The sequence below is a fragment of the Labeo rohita genome, chromosome 12 (assembly GCF_022985175.1).
Source record: "Labeo rohita strain BAU-BD-2019 chromosome 12, IGBB_LRoh.1.0, whole genome shotgun sequence".
Classification (NCBI taxonomy): Eukaryota; Metazoa; Chordata; class Actinopteri; order Cypriniformes; family Cyprinidae; genus Labeo; species Labeo rohita.
The window spans coordinates 16,870,041-16,885,324 of record NC_066880.1 but is presented as its reverse complement, the minus strand read 5'-3'; the positions used below and the strand labels follow the sequence as shown (position 1 = coordinate 16,885,324).

At 36.7% G+C, this 15,284-nt stretch overlaps 2 protein-coding genes across 2 annotated transcripts; one reads left to right on the top strand and one right to left on the bottom strand.

Annotated features, from left to right (window-relative positions):
* Positions 1-2,212: 2,212 nt before the first annotated feature.
* On the bottom strand, positions 2,213-11,909 carry eme1 (essential meiotic structure-specific endonuclease 1). The gene is made up of 9 exons (XM_051124586.1): positions 11,823-11,909; positions 8,900-9,621; positions 8,607-8,734; positions 6,903-6,992; positions 6,427-6,551; positions 5,251-5,398; positions 5,034-5,149; positions 4,745-4,934; positions 2,213-4,438 (listed from the first exon to the last, which is right to left on the bottom strand). The coding sequence occupies exons 2-9, from the start codon at positions 9,591-9,593 to the stop codon at positions 4,262-4,264; spliced, it is 1,668 nt and encodes a 555-aa protein (XP_050980543.1). The 5' UTR covers positions 9,594-9,621; positions 11,823-11,909; the 3' UTR covers positions 2,213-4,261.
* Positions 11,860-13,562, top strand: mrpl27 (mitochondrial ribosomal protein L27). Its single transcript, XM_051124593.1, has 4 exons — positions 11,860-11,940; positions 12,326-12,451; positions 12,550-12,623; positions 13,199-13,562. Exons 1-4 carry the CDS (start codon positions 11,901-11,903, stop codon positions 13,403-13,405), a joined length of 447 nt encoding a protein of 148 aa, XP_050980550.1. The 5' UTR covers positions 11,860-11,900; the 3' UTR covers positions 13,406-13,562.
* Positions 13,563-15,284: the final 1,722 nt, after the last annotated feature.

Sequence of the window (15,284 nt, the reverse complement as noted above, 5' to 3'; positions counted from 1 at the left end):
CTTTCTTTCTTCAGTCGTAAAGGAATTATGTTTTTTGAGGAAAACATTTCAGCATTTTTCTCCATTTTTTAACAAAAATAACTGATCGTTTCACTAGATAAGACCCTTCTTCTGCGTCTGGGATCGTTTACAACTGCATTTGGGATTGTTTGAAGCTGCATTTAAACTGCATTTTGGAAGTTCAAACTTGGGGCACCATACCAGTCCATTATATGGAAAAGTCCTGAAATGTTTTCCTCAAAAAACACAATTTCTTTGCGAAAGACACATCTTGGATGACAACACAATTATCTGTAAATTTTTGTTCTGGAAGTGGACTTCTCCTTTGAAAATAAAGATTACAAAATATTCCATATAAGAACCATTTTAGGTTTCACTAATAATTCCTAAAAGAGGCATTTATCTCATAAAGAACATAATTTGAAGAACCTAACTGTTGTTAGGTGAAGAAAGACCATTTAGGGTACAAAAAAACTTTGTGAACTTTATAAGCGAACCTGTGAAACTGCATTTAATGACCATCATGATCTGTGATCAGGAGCCACAGACATTCATCTAACGCATGTTTACACGGATGAAATGATTAAAAGACAAAAATAGCAGCACAATGAAGAATTGTCATCAAAGAATCTAATGACAAAGATCAGATGATTGTTACTAAGTAACTAAATAATGTAGTGGTTTTTAAACGTTTAATTTGTAGTCAGGTTATAGCAGTCTTGCATGCAACAAGACCAGAAGATGTGCGTTTTAGTTGTTATTTGGGTTTGGGTAGAAGAACGTGTCCCACCATCATGGAGTGTAGAGGTTTTTTAAGGTGACCCCATACACTCTTAAAAATAAAGGTGCTTCACAATGCCACAGAAGAACCTTTTTTGTTTAAATGGATCTATAAAGAACCTTTAACATCTGAAGAACCTTTCTTTTTCACAAAAGGTTCTTTGTGGTGAAAGAAGGTTCTTCAGATTATAAAAAGGTAAGGAAGAGAAGGTTCTTTAAAGAACCTTTGACTGAATGGTTCTTTGTGGAACCAAAAATGGTTCTTCTATGGCATCGCTGTGAAGAACATTTTAAAGCACATTTATTTTTAAGTGTTTTGAAGTAGCCATCAGACATCAAATTTTGACTGACTGCAGTGAATAAGCAGGAGCATGAATTTGAAGGAGAGTGAGAGTGTTTACGTATGAGCATGCAGACCAGTAGGTGGCCCCTGTATACTAGCTTCAGAGCCTTAAATTTAATTCTGGCAACCAAGAGGGCTGACGTGGCTCCTCTTTGACTGATTGAAGACCAAACGTGCTGCTGCATTCTGGATGGCTTGTAAAGGCTTGATGGTGCTAGCTGGAAGGCAAGCTAGTAAACCATTGCAGTAGGACTTATACATCATGCATTCAACTGGATAACAAAATTTTAAAGGATGTGGCCAATCAAACTTTTTGAAGCAAATTCATCTCTCACTCTAGCAATCTAGCCCATGCTGTCCCAAAATACTGGGCTTCATGAGGGAATCTGCAAGATGAAGGAAAAAAAGCTACTAATTAAACAAAACATCCATGTCATGTGACCATTAACTGACATCAGAGAGCTGTAAACATGAATATGGTTTTAAATTATTTAATTATTAAAATAAAATCCCAGGGCACTTCAAGTAAATATTTTACGTCAAAGGGGTTTGGATGACAAAGAGTCATAAAGTTGATCTAGGCAAATAAGTCAGATGCCAGCATGAAAATGTTGTGTGACAAAATGCTGCAAAGTAGAATATAATCAAATAAAATAAATCAATCCAGACTACTTTCACCTGCAGCTAGGGAGCATAAAAGTGTGCAGTGAATTACTGGCTGTTGAGAGAAAGAAACCACCAAAACTCAAGCAATATCAAACATTCAAACCATATAGACAAGCCCATGCCAAGATAACAGTTTTGCATATTGTTGGGTCTGCGGTCTATGGTAATATTAATACATCTGTTCGATTTTAAGAACAATCTTGCTACTGTGTTGGATCGCAATGTGGCGTTTAATAAATAATCAAGTTGAGAACAGCAACACCAGTGTGGAATCACTGGTCTAGTTAGTGTACAGTCAGTGTGAAGCAATTCTGCCCTCATGTGGCAATCAAAAATTCAGCCAACTGACTGGAACAAAAAAAACAACAACAAAAAGCCACTGTGAGAGAAGAAAACTGTGTACATATGTGCAGTCTAAAAAAAGGCTGGTAGGAGAGGGCAAGGTAGAAAACAAAATCCTGCAATAACAATGCAATGTTTTCCTTCTGAAGTTAAAAAGCCTCCAGCTTTGGCATCCAAAGTTGTTTTCTTGAGGGTTTTGCATCTCTTTTCCCAGAAGAGCTGGATCTGAACACCCGAATCGCTTGCGTCTGATTTGCAAATGAACAAAAGAAAGGCAGAAGCAGAGCCATATAATGATTTATTTTTAAAGAGAAGCAGGAAACATTGATTGAACGCTGGTGGCAAAGAAACCAATACCACAGTGGCCGTCCTACTCGCGCTCTGAAATAGATTGTTGGAGACTTTGACATTCTCTCTTGTCGTTTTAGCAAGTGGCTCTGAGTGGATCGTGATTCACCGAGCGCCAAGGCAAAACACACCGGGAATGCAATAGAAGGATAATATCAGAGGCTTTGCCTTGTTGCCACATCGCTTGCCTGAGGAAATGTTATTATTATGCCACTGTCAACGGCAGGCCAGCACACTACAGGTGGCATTACTGTGGCACAACCCAAGAAATTGAAAGTGCACCCACTCTGCCAAAAAGAACACGAAACTGTAACTGGAACAAAACGAACTCACAAAACCATAAACAGCGCTGCCTGTGGCACTCCATCTTGTGTGGCGGCCGATAAGAAGCCGCATTTTTCCAAGAGATGAGCCGAGTTGAGAATATCCAGGGAAAGACAGTGACTAACAGCCCTGCTTTGCTTCCCACTCTATTGACTGTGAGTGAAGGTGGCCGACGTTGACCTACCGCCACACCCGATCCTTATTAATCTCCAACAAGAAGCGGGAAGAATCCCGCACGCACCAGAAATGAGAAACTGCTCCTCTGCTGAACAGAAATACGTTACAGGATGCAATCTATCAAGTGGAGCAGTCATGACTCATTTATGCACATTGCAGATACAGTAGCTGAAGATATACAGAGCCCTTGCACTTACACAGATGCAAATGGAAACCATTCCCCCTCCAAAACATTTAGGTTAGATGAGTTACATTGTACTTTGTAAGGCGTAATATCCTACAACTGCTTTTTGAAATTAAAGTCCCATTCAACCATTCACAAGCCACTGAAGATGTTAGCACCGCAGACTCTAGGTCATAAAAGCTATTATAGTCTGCGCTCAGAGTACACGAAAATTGGATTTCATACTATTCAGCTAAACAATCACTCCAAGGTGATCCCTTTTCAAGCTGCCGTAATTCCGCTCGTATAATTCCCCTCGGCACAAGCGCACACCTACTAGCCATAGTTTGTTATGCCATCCCTTAAACTGTAGAGGAAATACTGCCTTTAGGGACAGGGATGAAGCATGCAGCTCATCTCTTAAGCACATTTAACGGCTCGTTACCCCACCGCTCGTTTCAGGCAACACGACACTCCTTGGTCAGGTGCCATTCTCTAATGTGCTGGAAATGAGCCATGAGCCTCTACAGTCCTTAGACAGTGAGTACGGTGTGCTCAAGGGGCCATTTTGGTACCGAAAGGAGCGCAGTAGTGCCTTAAACAGGAAAAACACCAAAACTGTTGCTTCTGCAATTAGCAATGTCCTCTTTAGTGCTGCTAAAATATGTAAGGATAACATAAAGTGAATGAATTCTAAATGAAACAGCTTGGGTATGACCTATGGGTCTTCAGTGTGTCCAAGAAATACTGTGCGTGTGTTGCATTTCTGAGAGTTTACTGCATATCGGCTTCAGCCGTCCAAGGTTATTTGCCACTGGGATGAAGAACACAAAAAACCTCAAAGAGCGTTCCAGAAAAAGTGAAACTTTCAAGGTTCCCCCTTTAGTGTAAAGAGGTACAAAAAGGTTTGGACCGAGGTCATTTGAGGAAAACTAATTCCGGTGGAAGTAAAGTAAAATGGTTTTCAGGGACTTTAAGAAACATTTAATAGCAACAATTTATAGTAAGAACAGACAAAAATATAACTTTGAAAATCTGGGAAAATCAGACTTGAAGTTTATAATGTATCTAAACTGTAATAAATATTTGTCCTCATGTGTACAAGGAGACAGAAGAACCTATACAGCAGAATCAAGGGGCTGATTTGCATCACATGACGTCATCAAAAGAAACAGCCGTTTGGAAAGCTCCGGACCAACTCTGCGGGTTGTAGACGTCACACCCTCTCCACGGCGAATGAGTATGTCTGCCAGCAGACCAACTTTTTCATGTTCCGATTTGCACCGTGCATATGCCTACGAGTAACAAACATATGTTTAAACCTGTGATCTCGCACCAGAAATTACTAAGGGTGTGTTCACAGAGTTCGTTTGGAAGCGGACAAAGACCCATCTTTTTAGCGGTCTTGGTCCGCTTGATTGGTGTGCACCAGGGTTCGGATCAACGCGTTCACACCTACTCAAATGAACTGCACTAACAGAGCAATCGCACTAGAGTTCATTTTAATCCAACCAAACACGACAAGTGTGAACACACCCTAAATGTCATACATAAAATATTATGTTGTTGTTGGACATTACATAATTGAAAATTGATTCAACCTGAGCAAGAAGCCGAGGAGAGGGGTAGGCACTAAGTATAGCACTGGCCATATCAGGACTGACACGGTTCAACTGCTGTATTTGTCTCTTCCAAACTTGCAGAAGGCCGTTCCCTGAGCGGTCCACCTTCTGACCCCCTGCCCACTCGCTCTCCAAACAAAATGAGAATCCCGTCTTCTCTCGCTCCCGCCTGGAAAGAATAAACATACCCAAGTAAGAAATAAACCACTGTAGCTAAAGATGCAGTTGGCTGGAGAGCGTTAAATATGGAAACTGGCTTTCCACTCACTTGAACGGTGCCTCGGCTACTGCTTTGGTTAACATGGTAATATAATCAGTGAAGTCTTTCCAGGTAGAGAGGAAGCAAACCTGCACCCCGGTTTGCAGCTGCAGGTCTACCAAAGCCTGATGGACAGGTGAGGGGGAAAAAAAGACTCAGTTGAAGCAGAGGACCTCAAATATGACCATGAATTTATATCGACTGCCAATGAGATGGTTCAGCTTACCTCCTCCACCTGCACTCGTGAGACATCAGGAAGCTGATTGATATCGTCTTTCTTTCTTCTCTTTTTCTGCCCTCCCTGAAGTCCCACATTTTTCTCCTCGCCCAGCACTGCCTCACGGTATTTCTTCTGACATTTTGAATTCTGGGATCTGCAAAAGAACATTTTATGCTAAATTAAGCAGTTATAAACTCTTCAGTAATCTGTCTATGTTTGTTTTATGACTACTATTTAAATTGGGGTTGAAAAAAAAATCAAAACATCTTAGAGCATTTTAAAAACTTCTAAAAATGTAAACATTTTCTAAAACAGAAAAATGTTAAAAGCGAAGTTTACTTCCAGAACAAAAATTTACTCACCCCCTTGTCATTCTGGATGTTCGCGTCTTTCTTTCTACAGCCGTAAAGAAATTATGTTTTTTGAGGAAAACATTTCAGGATTTCTCTCCATATAGTGGACTTCTATTGTTTGAACTTACAAAATGCAGTTTAAATGCAGCTTTGAGGGGCTCTAAAGGATCCCAGCTGAGAAAGAAGGTTTATTTAGTGAAATGATTGGTTATTTTCAAAAAAAAAAAGAAAAAAAAAAGTACAATTTATATACTTTTTACATGACATGACAGTTAAAGTCAAAAAAAAAAAAAAAAAAACTCCCATCTCACTTTCTTCCAACTTCAAAATTGTCCTACATAGCTTTTTTTTTTTTTAACTACATTTTTTTGTAAATGGCATTTGATCTTTTTTTACAAAGTTACACATTAACCTACCCTAACTGTCTTGAACCGGAATACACAGAGTTCACACAGAACTAAACAAGTTAAAAAGTATATAAACTGTCTTTTTTTATAGAAAATAGACGATAGTTTTACTAGATAAGACCTTTCTTCCTTGGCTGGGATCGTTTAGAGCCCTTTGAAGCTGCATTTAAACAGCATTTTGGAAATTCAAAGTCAGGAACACCACAGAAGTCCATTATACAGAGTGAAATGATTTTCCTCAAAAAAAATTCATGATCATCTTGGACAATAAGGAGTGAGTAAATTCTCTGTAAATTTTTGTTCTGGAAGTGAACTTCTCCTTTAAATAACGTAAGTGTAAAGCTTGTGTTTTTGTCAAAGCATTTGGATTAAACCTTTATTAAATTTTTTAAAAAATAAAACACTGCCAGTAAGTCACTCACTTAAAGTACTTCTCTATGTCAATCACAACCAGACTGAGGGTTCTGCCAGGGTTCCTGCTCATAAGTCCTTGGATCCAGGCAGTCAGAGATATGCCGTTTTCTATTAACACACCATTGCACTGCCTCTAGGGTAAAAACAAAAAAGCCCCATAAAAAAGGCTGTCAAAATTGAAGACATGTATTTTTCAAGTATTGATCGACAGCATATTTTAAAGACTGTACGGATCATTTTTTACATAATTAAGAGGTGATCCTATAATTATATTCATTACCCTTAATTGCTCCGGCTGTTTTTGGAAAGGTCATAACTGCTAGTTTTTCTGTTGCCCTTTCAGACACAAAACCTTTTAAATTTAATTTTTAGTTGCCAGATCATGCAAAAAGGGCACATCAAACAATTACCCTATTAATGGTTAATTAAGTAATTATAATGGTCCAATAGAAAATTACACCATACCAGAACATAATGTGCCTACCTTGCAGTAGTTATTAATCATAGTTACAAAGTCATCCACAGGAACTTGGATTACAGTATTTGAGTCTGGAATGGACATCATCTCACCACTCTGCAAATGAACAATAAAAATATGTCTAAAAAGATTTAGATCAAAGGTTCTCAACCTCTTTTAACCACAAGGCCTCCCTTTATCCAAAGACAATATTTAAAATATCTCACATCTAAAATAACACAAACCTCTGGATGCAAAGATATAATGTCAGATTAATGTGGTAGTGGTACATCTTTATTTTTTGTTTACAATCATATTAATTTAGATTATAGTTACTATATTTAAATAACTTTTAAAACTTGGGGCTCTCTGAAAGTTTGTTCAAGGCCCCCTAGTGGGTCCCGGCCTTTTGGTTGAGAACCACTGGTTTAGATGTTGATAACTTTTACCCAGATATAACACATCATACAGACATTTAAGTATCTTCTTTATCTACAAACATTAGATAAACTATATAGATTTTATGATGTCATATTCACGTATTTGAAATTGAAATGTCACACATTCAGCATCTGTATCTGTGACATTCAACAGGAATCCCTTTGGTGATATATTGCAGAACAGCGATACTCTGGCAATTACAACACCCAAACAAAAATGAACATAATTAATTGGATATTTAATTGTTCATGTTAATTTCCCCTCTTGTTAAATGTACTGGTAGATTACCTTTGCCATCATGTAACCTCACTCTAATACATTAGTAATAACATTGCTAAAGAAGTTCACTTCAGAACAAAAATTTACAAGATAATTTACTTACCCCCTTGTCATCCAAGCTGTTCATGTCTGTCTATCTTCATTCGTAAAGACATTGTTTTTTGAGGCAAACATTTCAGGATTTTTCTCCATATAGTGGACTTCGAAATCGTACTACATTGCTGATTCACCTTTTTTTGTAAAGAAAGTTTCAGCTTCTTTCCATGTTCACTTTGTAAACACTGGGTTGGTACTTCTACAGCTATGTAGGACGATTTTGAAGTTGGAGGAGAAAATGAGATGAGACTTTTTCAACATACCCTAACTGTATTGACCCAGAATGCACACGCAATTCACACAGAGCTACACAAGGTTAAAAAGTTAATGTTAAAAAGTATATAAATTATACATTTTTTTTTTTTTTAGAAAATAACAGATCGTTTCGCTTCTTCCTTGACTGGAATCATTTAGAGCCCTTAGAAACTGCATTTAAACTGTAAACTGCATTTTGGAAGTTCAAACTTGCTGGCACCACTGAAGTCCACTATATGGAGAAAAATCCTGAAATGTTTGCCTCCAAAAACATAATTTCTTTACGACTGAAGAAAGAAAGACATGAACATGGGGGTGACAAGGGGGTAAATTATCTGTACATTTTTGTTCTTGTTCTTTAATCTTTAGCAAATCTCATAATGAAAAATCACTTTCCGTACACTATATTATGTTGTGATGCCTAAATTAAACAGCATTTATTGAGTGTTATCATAGTGTTTTATTATTATTTACAATAATAATATTTATTTTATTATATAAAACATGTCATTTAAAATTGAACATCAATCGTAGCAAGAAAATAATTAATTTATTGAATTGATTTAATTTACTTTAATCACCATCTGCATCTCAAAGCAAATGAAAAGGAACAGAAAATGTTTTCTTTTGTGCATTTGTATGTGTAGTGTGCTGTCGTGCCTGAGGGCAAGGTGAGCGTCTAGCCCAGGTGACACTACGAGGAAGAGACTGCTTCTCTATGGCACAGTTGCAGCCCATGGCATGCAGGGAAGTCAGAAGAGCGCCGCCACCTTCCAGCTGCAGTAGGCCTATGGGGGAGAGACAGCTAATCAATACTAATCCATTGAGCAAATGCAGCTTAATACCTCATGCCAGTGCTTTTTAACAACTCGGGAAAAGTATCAAAGCACACAGAGCACTGAAAGCAACTGTGACAGCAAAGATGAGCACTGCAGGCGCACACTGCCACCTACCTGGGTCGACCGTCACCACCATGTGTTTGATGCACTCCTCTGGCCTTAGGGCTTTCACAGCATCAGCCAGAGCTTTCTTCTCCATTCTCAATCTCTCCTTCTCTTCCTGCTGATGCTCTCGCATTGCTCTTTTCCTCAGGGCTTCCTGTCTGGCAGCCTCCACTTCTGCTGGGGTTTTCTTGCGTTTGGCCAGGTAAGTGCCATTCTCCGCTTCAGGTGGAGGTTCTTTTGTGAGGTATGGTGCATCGTTGTTTGAGCTGTACTGCCTTGTTGTATTGCTACAGATCTTGTTACGTTCAACCGGCTGGGCCTCAGGGTTGATATGATGTGCTGGAACATCTAAGAGTCGTGAACTACCATTGGAAGCCCGCGTCTCCTCTGCACTGATGGCTGCTGTACCCAGACCAAGCTGTTTCTGTTTCAGTCTCACAGCTAAGGGAATCATGGTCTCCTCCTCCTCTTCGCTGTCACTACTGACCATCAACACGTCACTTCTAACAGCTCCAGCAGAGGCGTGGACCTCCAGAGATGAAATTGGATCAGCAACAGGAGCCATTTCTGAGTCTGAACTGTCTAAAACCACCAAGTTGGGCTGTTTGGATTTTGACTGTGAGAAATCAAACACAGGCAGATCCTCGGAATCACTGGAGTCACTGTCACTTAGGAGGAACCCAGGTCTACTGATGCAGGTCATGCTGAGCCGTCATTTAAAGTTCTGCGGGCTGAAAGAGAGTTCAAATTAAAACACAATTAAACACGCAGGGTTTAATGCCCTGCTGATACGTATTATAGCAACTCAACCAGAGGTCCCCGGCTCTAATTTTTGATTTCCTTTATATTTTTTTCTGAAGAAAGATAGCAATGAAAGCCAAAATATGAAATGTCATGGATATATATTTACTAAGTAATCCACTATTTTGTATTTTGGAGCCATACTGAGATTTCAGTATCACGTTTGTTAAAACCCAAAATCTACACTATCAGTCAAAAGTTTTTGAACAGTAAGATTTCTAATGTCTTTTAAAGAAGTGTCTTCTGCTCACCAAGCCTGCATTCATTTGATCCAAATTTTGAAATATTTTTACTATTTAAAATTTCAAAATATAGTTTATTCCTGTGATTTCAAAGCTGAATTTTTACCATCATTACTCGAGTCACACGATCCTACAGAAGTCATTCTGATATTCTGATTTGCTGCTCAAAAAATATTTATTATTAGTAGTAGTAGTAGTAGTAGTAGTATTATGTTGAAAACAGCCGAGTAGAATTTTTTCAGGTTTCTTTGATGAATAGAAAGCTCAAAAGAACATTTATCTGAAATCGAAATGTTTTATAACATTGTAAATGTCTTTATCCTCACTTTTGATCAAAGCATCCTTGCTAAATAAAAGTATTAATTTAAATAAAAATCCCCCCAAAAATTATACTGACTAAAAGCTTTTGAACGGTAAAGTGTATAATGTAACAAAAACTTTTTATTCCAGATAAATGCTGATCTTTGGATATTTCTATTCATCAAAGAATCCTGAAAAAAATGTACTCAACTGTTTTAAATATTAATAATAATAAAAATGTTTCTTAAATGCCAAATCAGCATATTAGAATGATTTCCGAAAGATCATGTGACACTGAGGACTGGAGTAATGTCGTTGAAAATTCAGCTTTGATCACAGGAATAAATTACACTGTAAAATGTGACCCTGGATCACAAAATCAGTCGTAAGGGTCATTTTTTTCAAAATTGAGATTTATAAATATAAATATGAAAGCTGAATAAATAAGCTTTTCATTGATGTATAGTTTGTTAGGATAGGACAATATTTGGCCGAGATACAACTACAGGAATCTAAGGGTGAAAAAAATTAAAATATTGAGAAAATTACCTTTAAAGTTCTTCAAATAATGTTCTTAACAATGTATATCACTAATTAAAAATTAAGTTTTCATATATTTACAGTAAGAATTTTACAAAATATCTTAATGGAACATGATCTTTACTTAATTTCCTAATGATTTTTGCCATAAAAGAAAAATCAATAATTTTGACCCATACAATGTATTTTTGGCTATTGCTACAAATAAACCCCAGCGACTTAAGACTGGTTTTGTGGTCCAGGATCACAAATATATTCAAACAGAAAACAGTTATTTTAAAGAGTAAAAATATTTTAAAGAGTTAAAATATAATTTCACAGTATTACTACTCCTGCTGTATTGGACCAAATAAATGCAGGCTTGGTGAGCAGAAGATACTTCTTTAAAAAAAACACACGAAGTTCAAAAACTTTTGACTTGTAAGTTAGTGTATATGTAACTGATGTTTTCAACACTACAATACTTTTTTTTTATAGTTTCAACAAAATCTCATCTGATCTGTCAGAAAGCTAGGTAGCTTGTTTAAATCAGCAGAATTGACAACGTTTAATATAATCACAGATCTAGAGATCCATAGCTAGAAAATATATTAGCCTACTACTGTAAAATCATAATTATTATAGGATTTCCTGGCAACTTCTCTCTTTACAGCGGTGGATACCACAGTTTAAAACCGCTGTTTAAGCTAGCAAGTTTAAACACTGTACAATCACTGTGACGTTACGTAGGAAAACGTTGTTACTTTCATAAAGCAATTTTACATTAATATGCTGTTGAAACATAACTAATATTCGGTTAAGAGAAACAGTGCTGATTTCGCAATATTCAGTCACAACCACAAACAAGAACCGTCCTGTGTGACTGTTAGGAAGCTATTATTTACATTTGCACACACACACGGAAAGAGAAAACAACAAATGTTTCCAGCTTCCAGACAACATCAAATATCAAGATACAAATGCTAATGTAACTCAGCATGCTCACAACTCCTTTGTTGCAGCGGTACATAAACAATATACATCAAATACACATTTTTCTTTTTACTCACGCCAGTCAAATTCTGTAGTTCGCGGGTTCTGTTGAATCACGGGAGCGCGCCAGCTGCGTCACACTTACGTCATTCAAGATGGCGGCGCTCGCGTCCTTGATGCTGCAATCTAGAGTGTGTAAGTAAAGTCAGATTTTATGACTTTTTTGGATTGTATTATGTACAGTGCAAGTCAGAATTGAATAATGGTGCGTTTGTGAAATAACTGAGCCGTTTCAGCCTTTTGTAATGACTGCGAGATTGTAGTAGCGTGCTAAGCCACCTTTCCCTGACAGCACAGTGAGCATGTGTTAAATGTAGACAGCAGCATCAACAGCATTTAAACTGTGATGAGTTGACTGATTTGGCTTATTGTTACATTTTGTAAATGGTAATGCAGATAGTTAAGGATCATGTTATATGAGGATTATATTAAACTGATGTCTGTGACGACATGAAGGAACGATTAAACATCATCTAATGTGTTGCAGGTAATGATTTCTCTGTTTATCTGGTCTTTGCAGGCATTCTGTTCAGTCAGACACCTGCTGTTGTACTGGCAAGATTTGCTTCAAAGAAATCAGGAGGAAGCAGCAAAAACCTAGGAGGGAAGAGTGCTGGCCGAAGATATGGATACAAAAAACAAGATGGTACTTTTTTGACTATTGTGTACTTTTACAGTGGCTAGTCTGTTTCATCCTTCATTAACTTGCATTATAACAGACGTTTTGTCTTTTCTATTTTTAAGGCAACTTTGTACACGCAGGCAACATCCTCGCAACACAACGCAGGGGTCTAATGCGCTGGCAACCTGGAGCCCATGTAAGATGTTTGGAATAAAATATTTTCCAAAGAATAGCTGTATAAAGCTATAGCTGTGCCTGTCCGGGCCAAATTACTATGTGTTTTATATGTTATAATTTTATACAATTTATTACTTAGAATTTCTGGTGACCAAAACAATACATATGTTTGTACATGATCAATTTTTGGTTTTATGAATGATTTATTAAATATTTTTTTATTATTGTTATGTCTTTGACATTTTATACTTTAACATTTTTCTTAAAATATTATTTAAATGTTTATTTTATTTCTTACTATAATAAAGAAACTTCTATTTTGCATTTTCTGATTGAATAAAAGTATAGTTTGTTCACTACAATTTATATCATAAGTATAACACATTTTAAAAAGTGACCTATAAGTTTGAAAAAAGATTTGACCTTCAAGGTAAAGATTTAATCTTTTTGCATTAAATCTCATTTAGTTGTTTTTTGTTAATTTTGTTAATTTTTCATCATAATGCACTATTTTAAATTCTTTATTTCCATACGATTATTAAAAATTGGAAATAGACAGTATTCCTTTAGTAATTTCATTGTCTGTCTTCACAGGTCGGTATTGGCACCAACAAAACACTTTATGCTCTAGAGGATGGTATTGTCAGATTCACCAAGGAGGTGTACGTTCCTCTACCAAGAAGTGCCGAAGCCAGGGATGTGATCCCAAAACTTCCCAAGGGTGCTGTTCTGTACAAGACCTTTATTAATGTCATTCCTTCAAAACAGGAGAATACATTTAAACTAGTGGACATGGTATGAAAAAGACTTTCCTCAGCTTCAGTTGAATCTGGATACTTTGGACTGGTAACCCACCTTGGAATATTCTGATGGTCTACTTTAAAATGTGTCTGAAATTCAGCAGTAAAATATTTAATTTCTTTTTATTTGTACAGCAAGTTATATTCTAATAAAAATGTTTACCTAACACTGTGTGTGTGACAGATTCATTTATATTTATATACAGGAAAAAATGTTGGTGTTTGTATTACATTTTACTTTCATAATCTGACATATTTTTGAGGGAAGCAAGCAATTGAGAAATGAAATGAGAAACATGGAAAGGACTTTATTTTATCCATTACAAACTGAATCATGTAAATTGGGTGTTAAATACATTTAAGAGGAGATGGTTAGAAGGGAGGATGAAAAAGGTATTACATTTGGATGAAATATTGGATGCAATGATTGAACTGTTCACGTTAAGACCGAGATTGTTAAATTAAACTAGTCTGTTTCGAGTTGATTTTAAAGGCAAAGAGGACGACTCAGCTTTCAGCAGATCGATATAAAGTTACAAGCACTTGCAGCCTTTAAGATCTGCTTCTCATGGAGCATTAAACATTGCAAACATTGTCTTGTTGCTGAGGTGTTTTAATCTCCTTCATTGACTTCATCCATTCCTGTTTCAAAAATTCAGCACAGCTTTAGCGTTTAAGGATTTCGACTGTCTCTATAAAACAGACAAGGACTATCTTTGTAGCATTTCCCTTTGGGCTCAGGGTGTTGTTCATGTGTATTAGCAGGATTAGGGGAAGTGAAGCCTGAGAGTATCCTCAGGTTGGAGCTAGCCAAGGAGAAATAAGAAGGATTTTACCAGTACTGGGTAGGAAACAGTGCCAAATGAGTTGTTGTTCCACCACGTAGCTCCACTCTTTCACCTTTGGTACGAGAGGATTAAATATGGAGTGTGCTGACACTTTCCAAGGACAGCCACTTGAGCAGGTGCCACTTTATACGCTTCAAATTCAAAATCCTTTTTATGATGCAGATGTACAGAATGTTCAAGGAACTTTCATTGTCTGGGAACTCTTTTCTGTACATTAAAGAATAAAGAGGCGAAGGGATTCAATGCTAATGAAAAAGGATGGGGAATTGATTTAGAAAGTAATCAGAGATTCTGAGCCATGCTCAGTGTAATAATCTATCTGGCAGATAATTGTTATTCAGCCCCAAACAACAGCCTGCCACACTATATTTCAGCAGAAGCGAGATGCAAATGTTGTGTCATAGCAAAATTTAGTATAAACAGTATAATCACATACAATATGAATAATTTAAAAATTTGATTTACAAATAGACATTTAACATCACTGTAGCTTTAATGCCATTGATACATAATTTGTAGGAAGAAAACATGGTTCCATTTTACTTGGATCTAAACCATTTGAGGGTGTTAATGTCATATTTGCACAACAATACTCCCTCTTTTCATTGACATGCTTTCCAGGACAAAGCTGTTTAACTAGATTCATCACCACAGAATTTGATTTATTGCCACAGAGCCCTCTGGTATTTTTTCTGAACATCCCAGTGGCGGTTTTAGCTTTTATGCCGCCCTGGGTGAACCACCCCTGAATGAAATTAAATTTACATCAAATGTTCTATTTTATATAAATGTATATACTGTATTTAAATTATTCAGGCAAATAAATAAAAAAAGAAATACCACAAATCCCAATCTCCCTGTATGCCACCTTAGTGAAACTGATATATCCGAAAGTGAAATAAAGTGAAAATGAAATGCTCATGCTGGATCATATTTGACGATTATTGTGTTTTTTTAATTATTTTTTTTTTTATTATTTTTTTTTTTTTGTTTTGTTTTGTTTTGTTTTTACACGATTCCGTTCAGTTTTTG

What these genes read in the sequence shown, in the direction of transcription:
- mrpl27 (XM_051124593.1), top strand. Translation starts at nt 11,901, where the DNA reads ATGGCGGCGCTCGCGTCCTTGATGCTGCAATCTAGAGTGT. An exon ending in GATGCTGCAATCTAGAGTGT is followed by an intron (nt 11,941 to 12,325) that starts GTAAGTAAAGTC and finishes TGGTCTTTGCAG; the next exon opens with GCATTCTGTTCAGTCAGACA. An exon ending in GCTGGCAACCTGGAGCCCAT is followed by an intron (nt 12,624 to 13,198) that starts GTAAGATGTTTG and finishes CTGTCTTCACAG; the next exon opens with GTCGGTATTGGCACCAACAA.
- eme1 (XM_051124586.1), bottom strand. Translation starts at nt 9,593, where the DNA reads ATGACCTGCATCAGTAGACCTGGGTTCCTCCTAAGTGACAGTGACTCC. An exon ending in CACGAGTGCAGGTGGAGGAG is followed by an intron (nt 5,150 to 5,250) that starts GTAAGCTGAACC and finishes CCTGTCCATCAG; the next exon opens with GCTTTGGTAGACCTGCAGCT. An exon ending in GTAGCCGAGGCACCGTTCAA is followed by an intron (nt 4,935 to 5,033) that starts GTGAGTGGAAAG and finishes TATTCTTTCCAG; the next exon opens with GCGGGAGCGAGAGAAGACGG.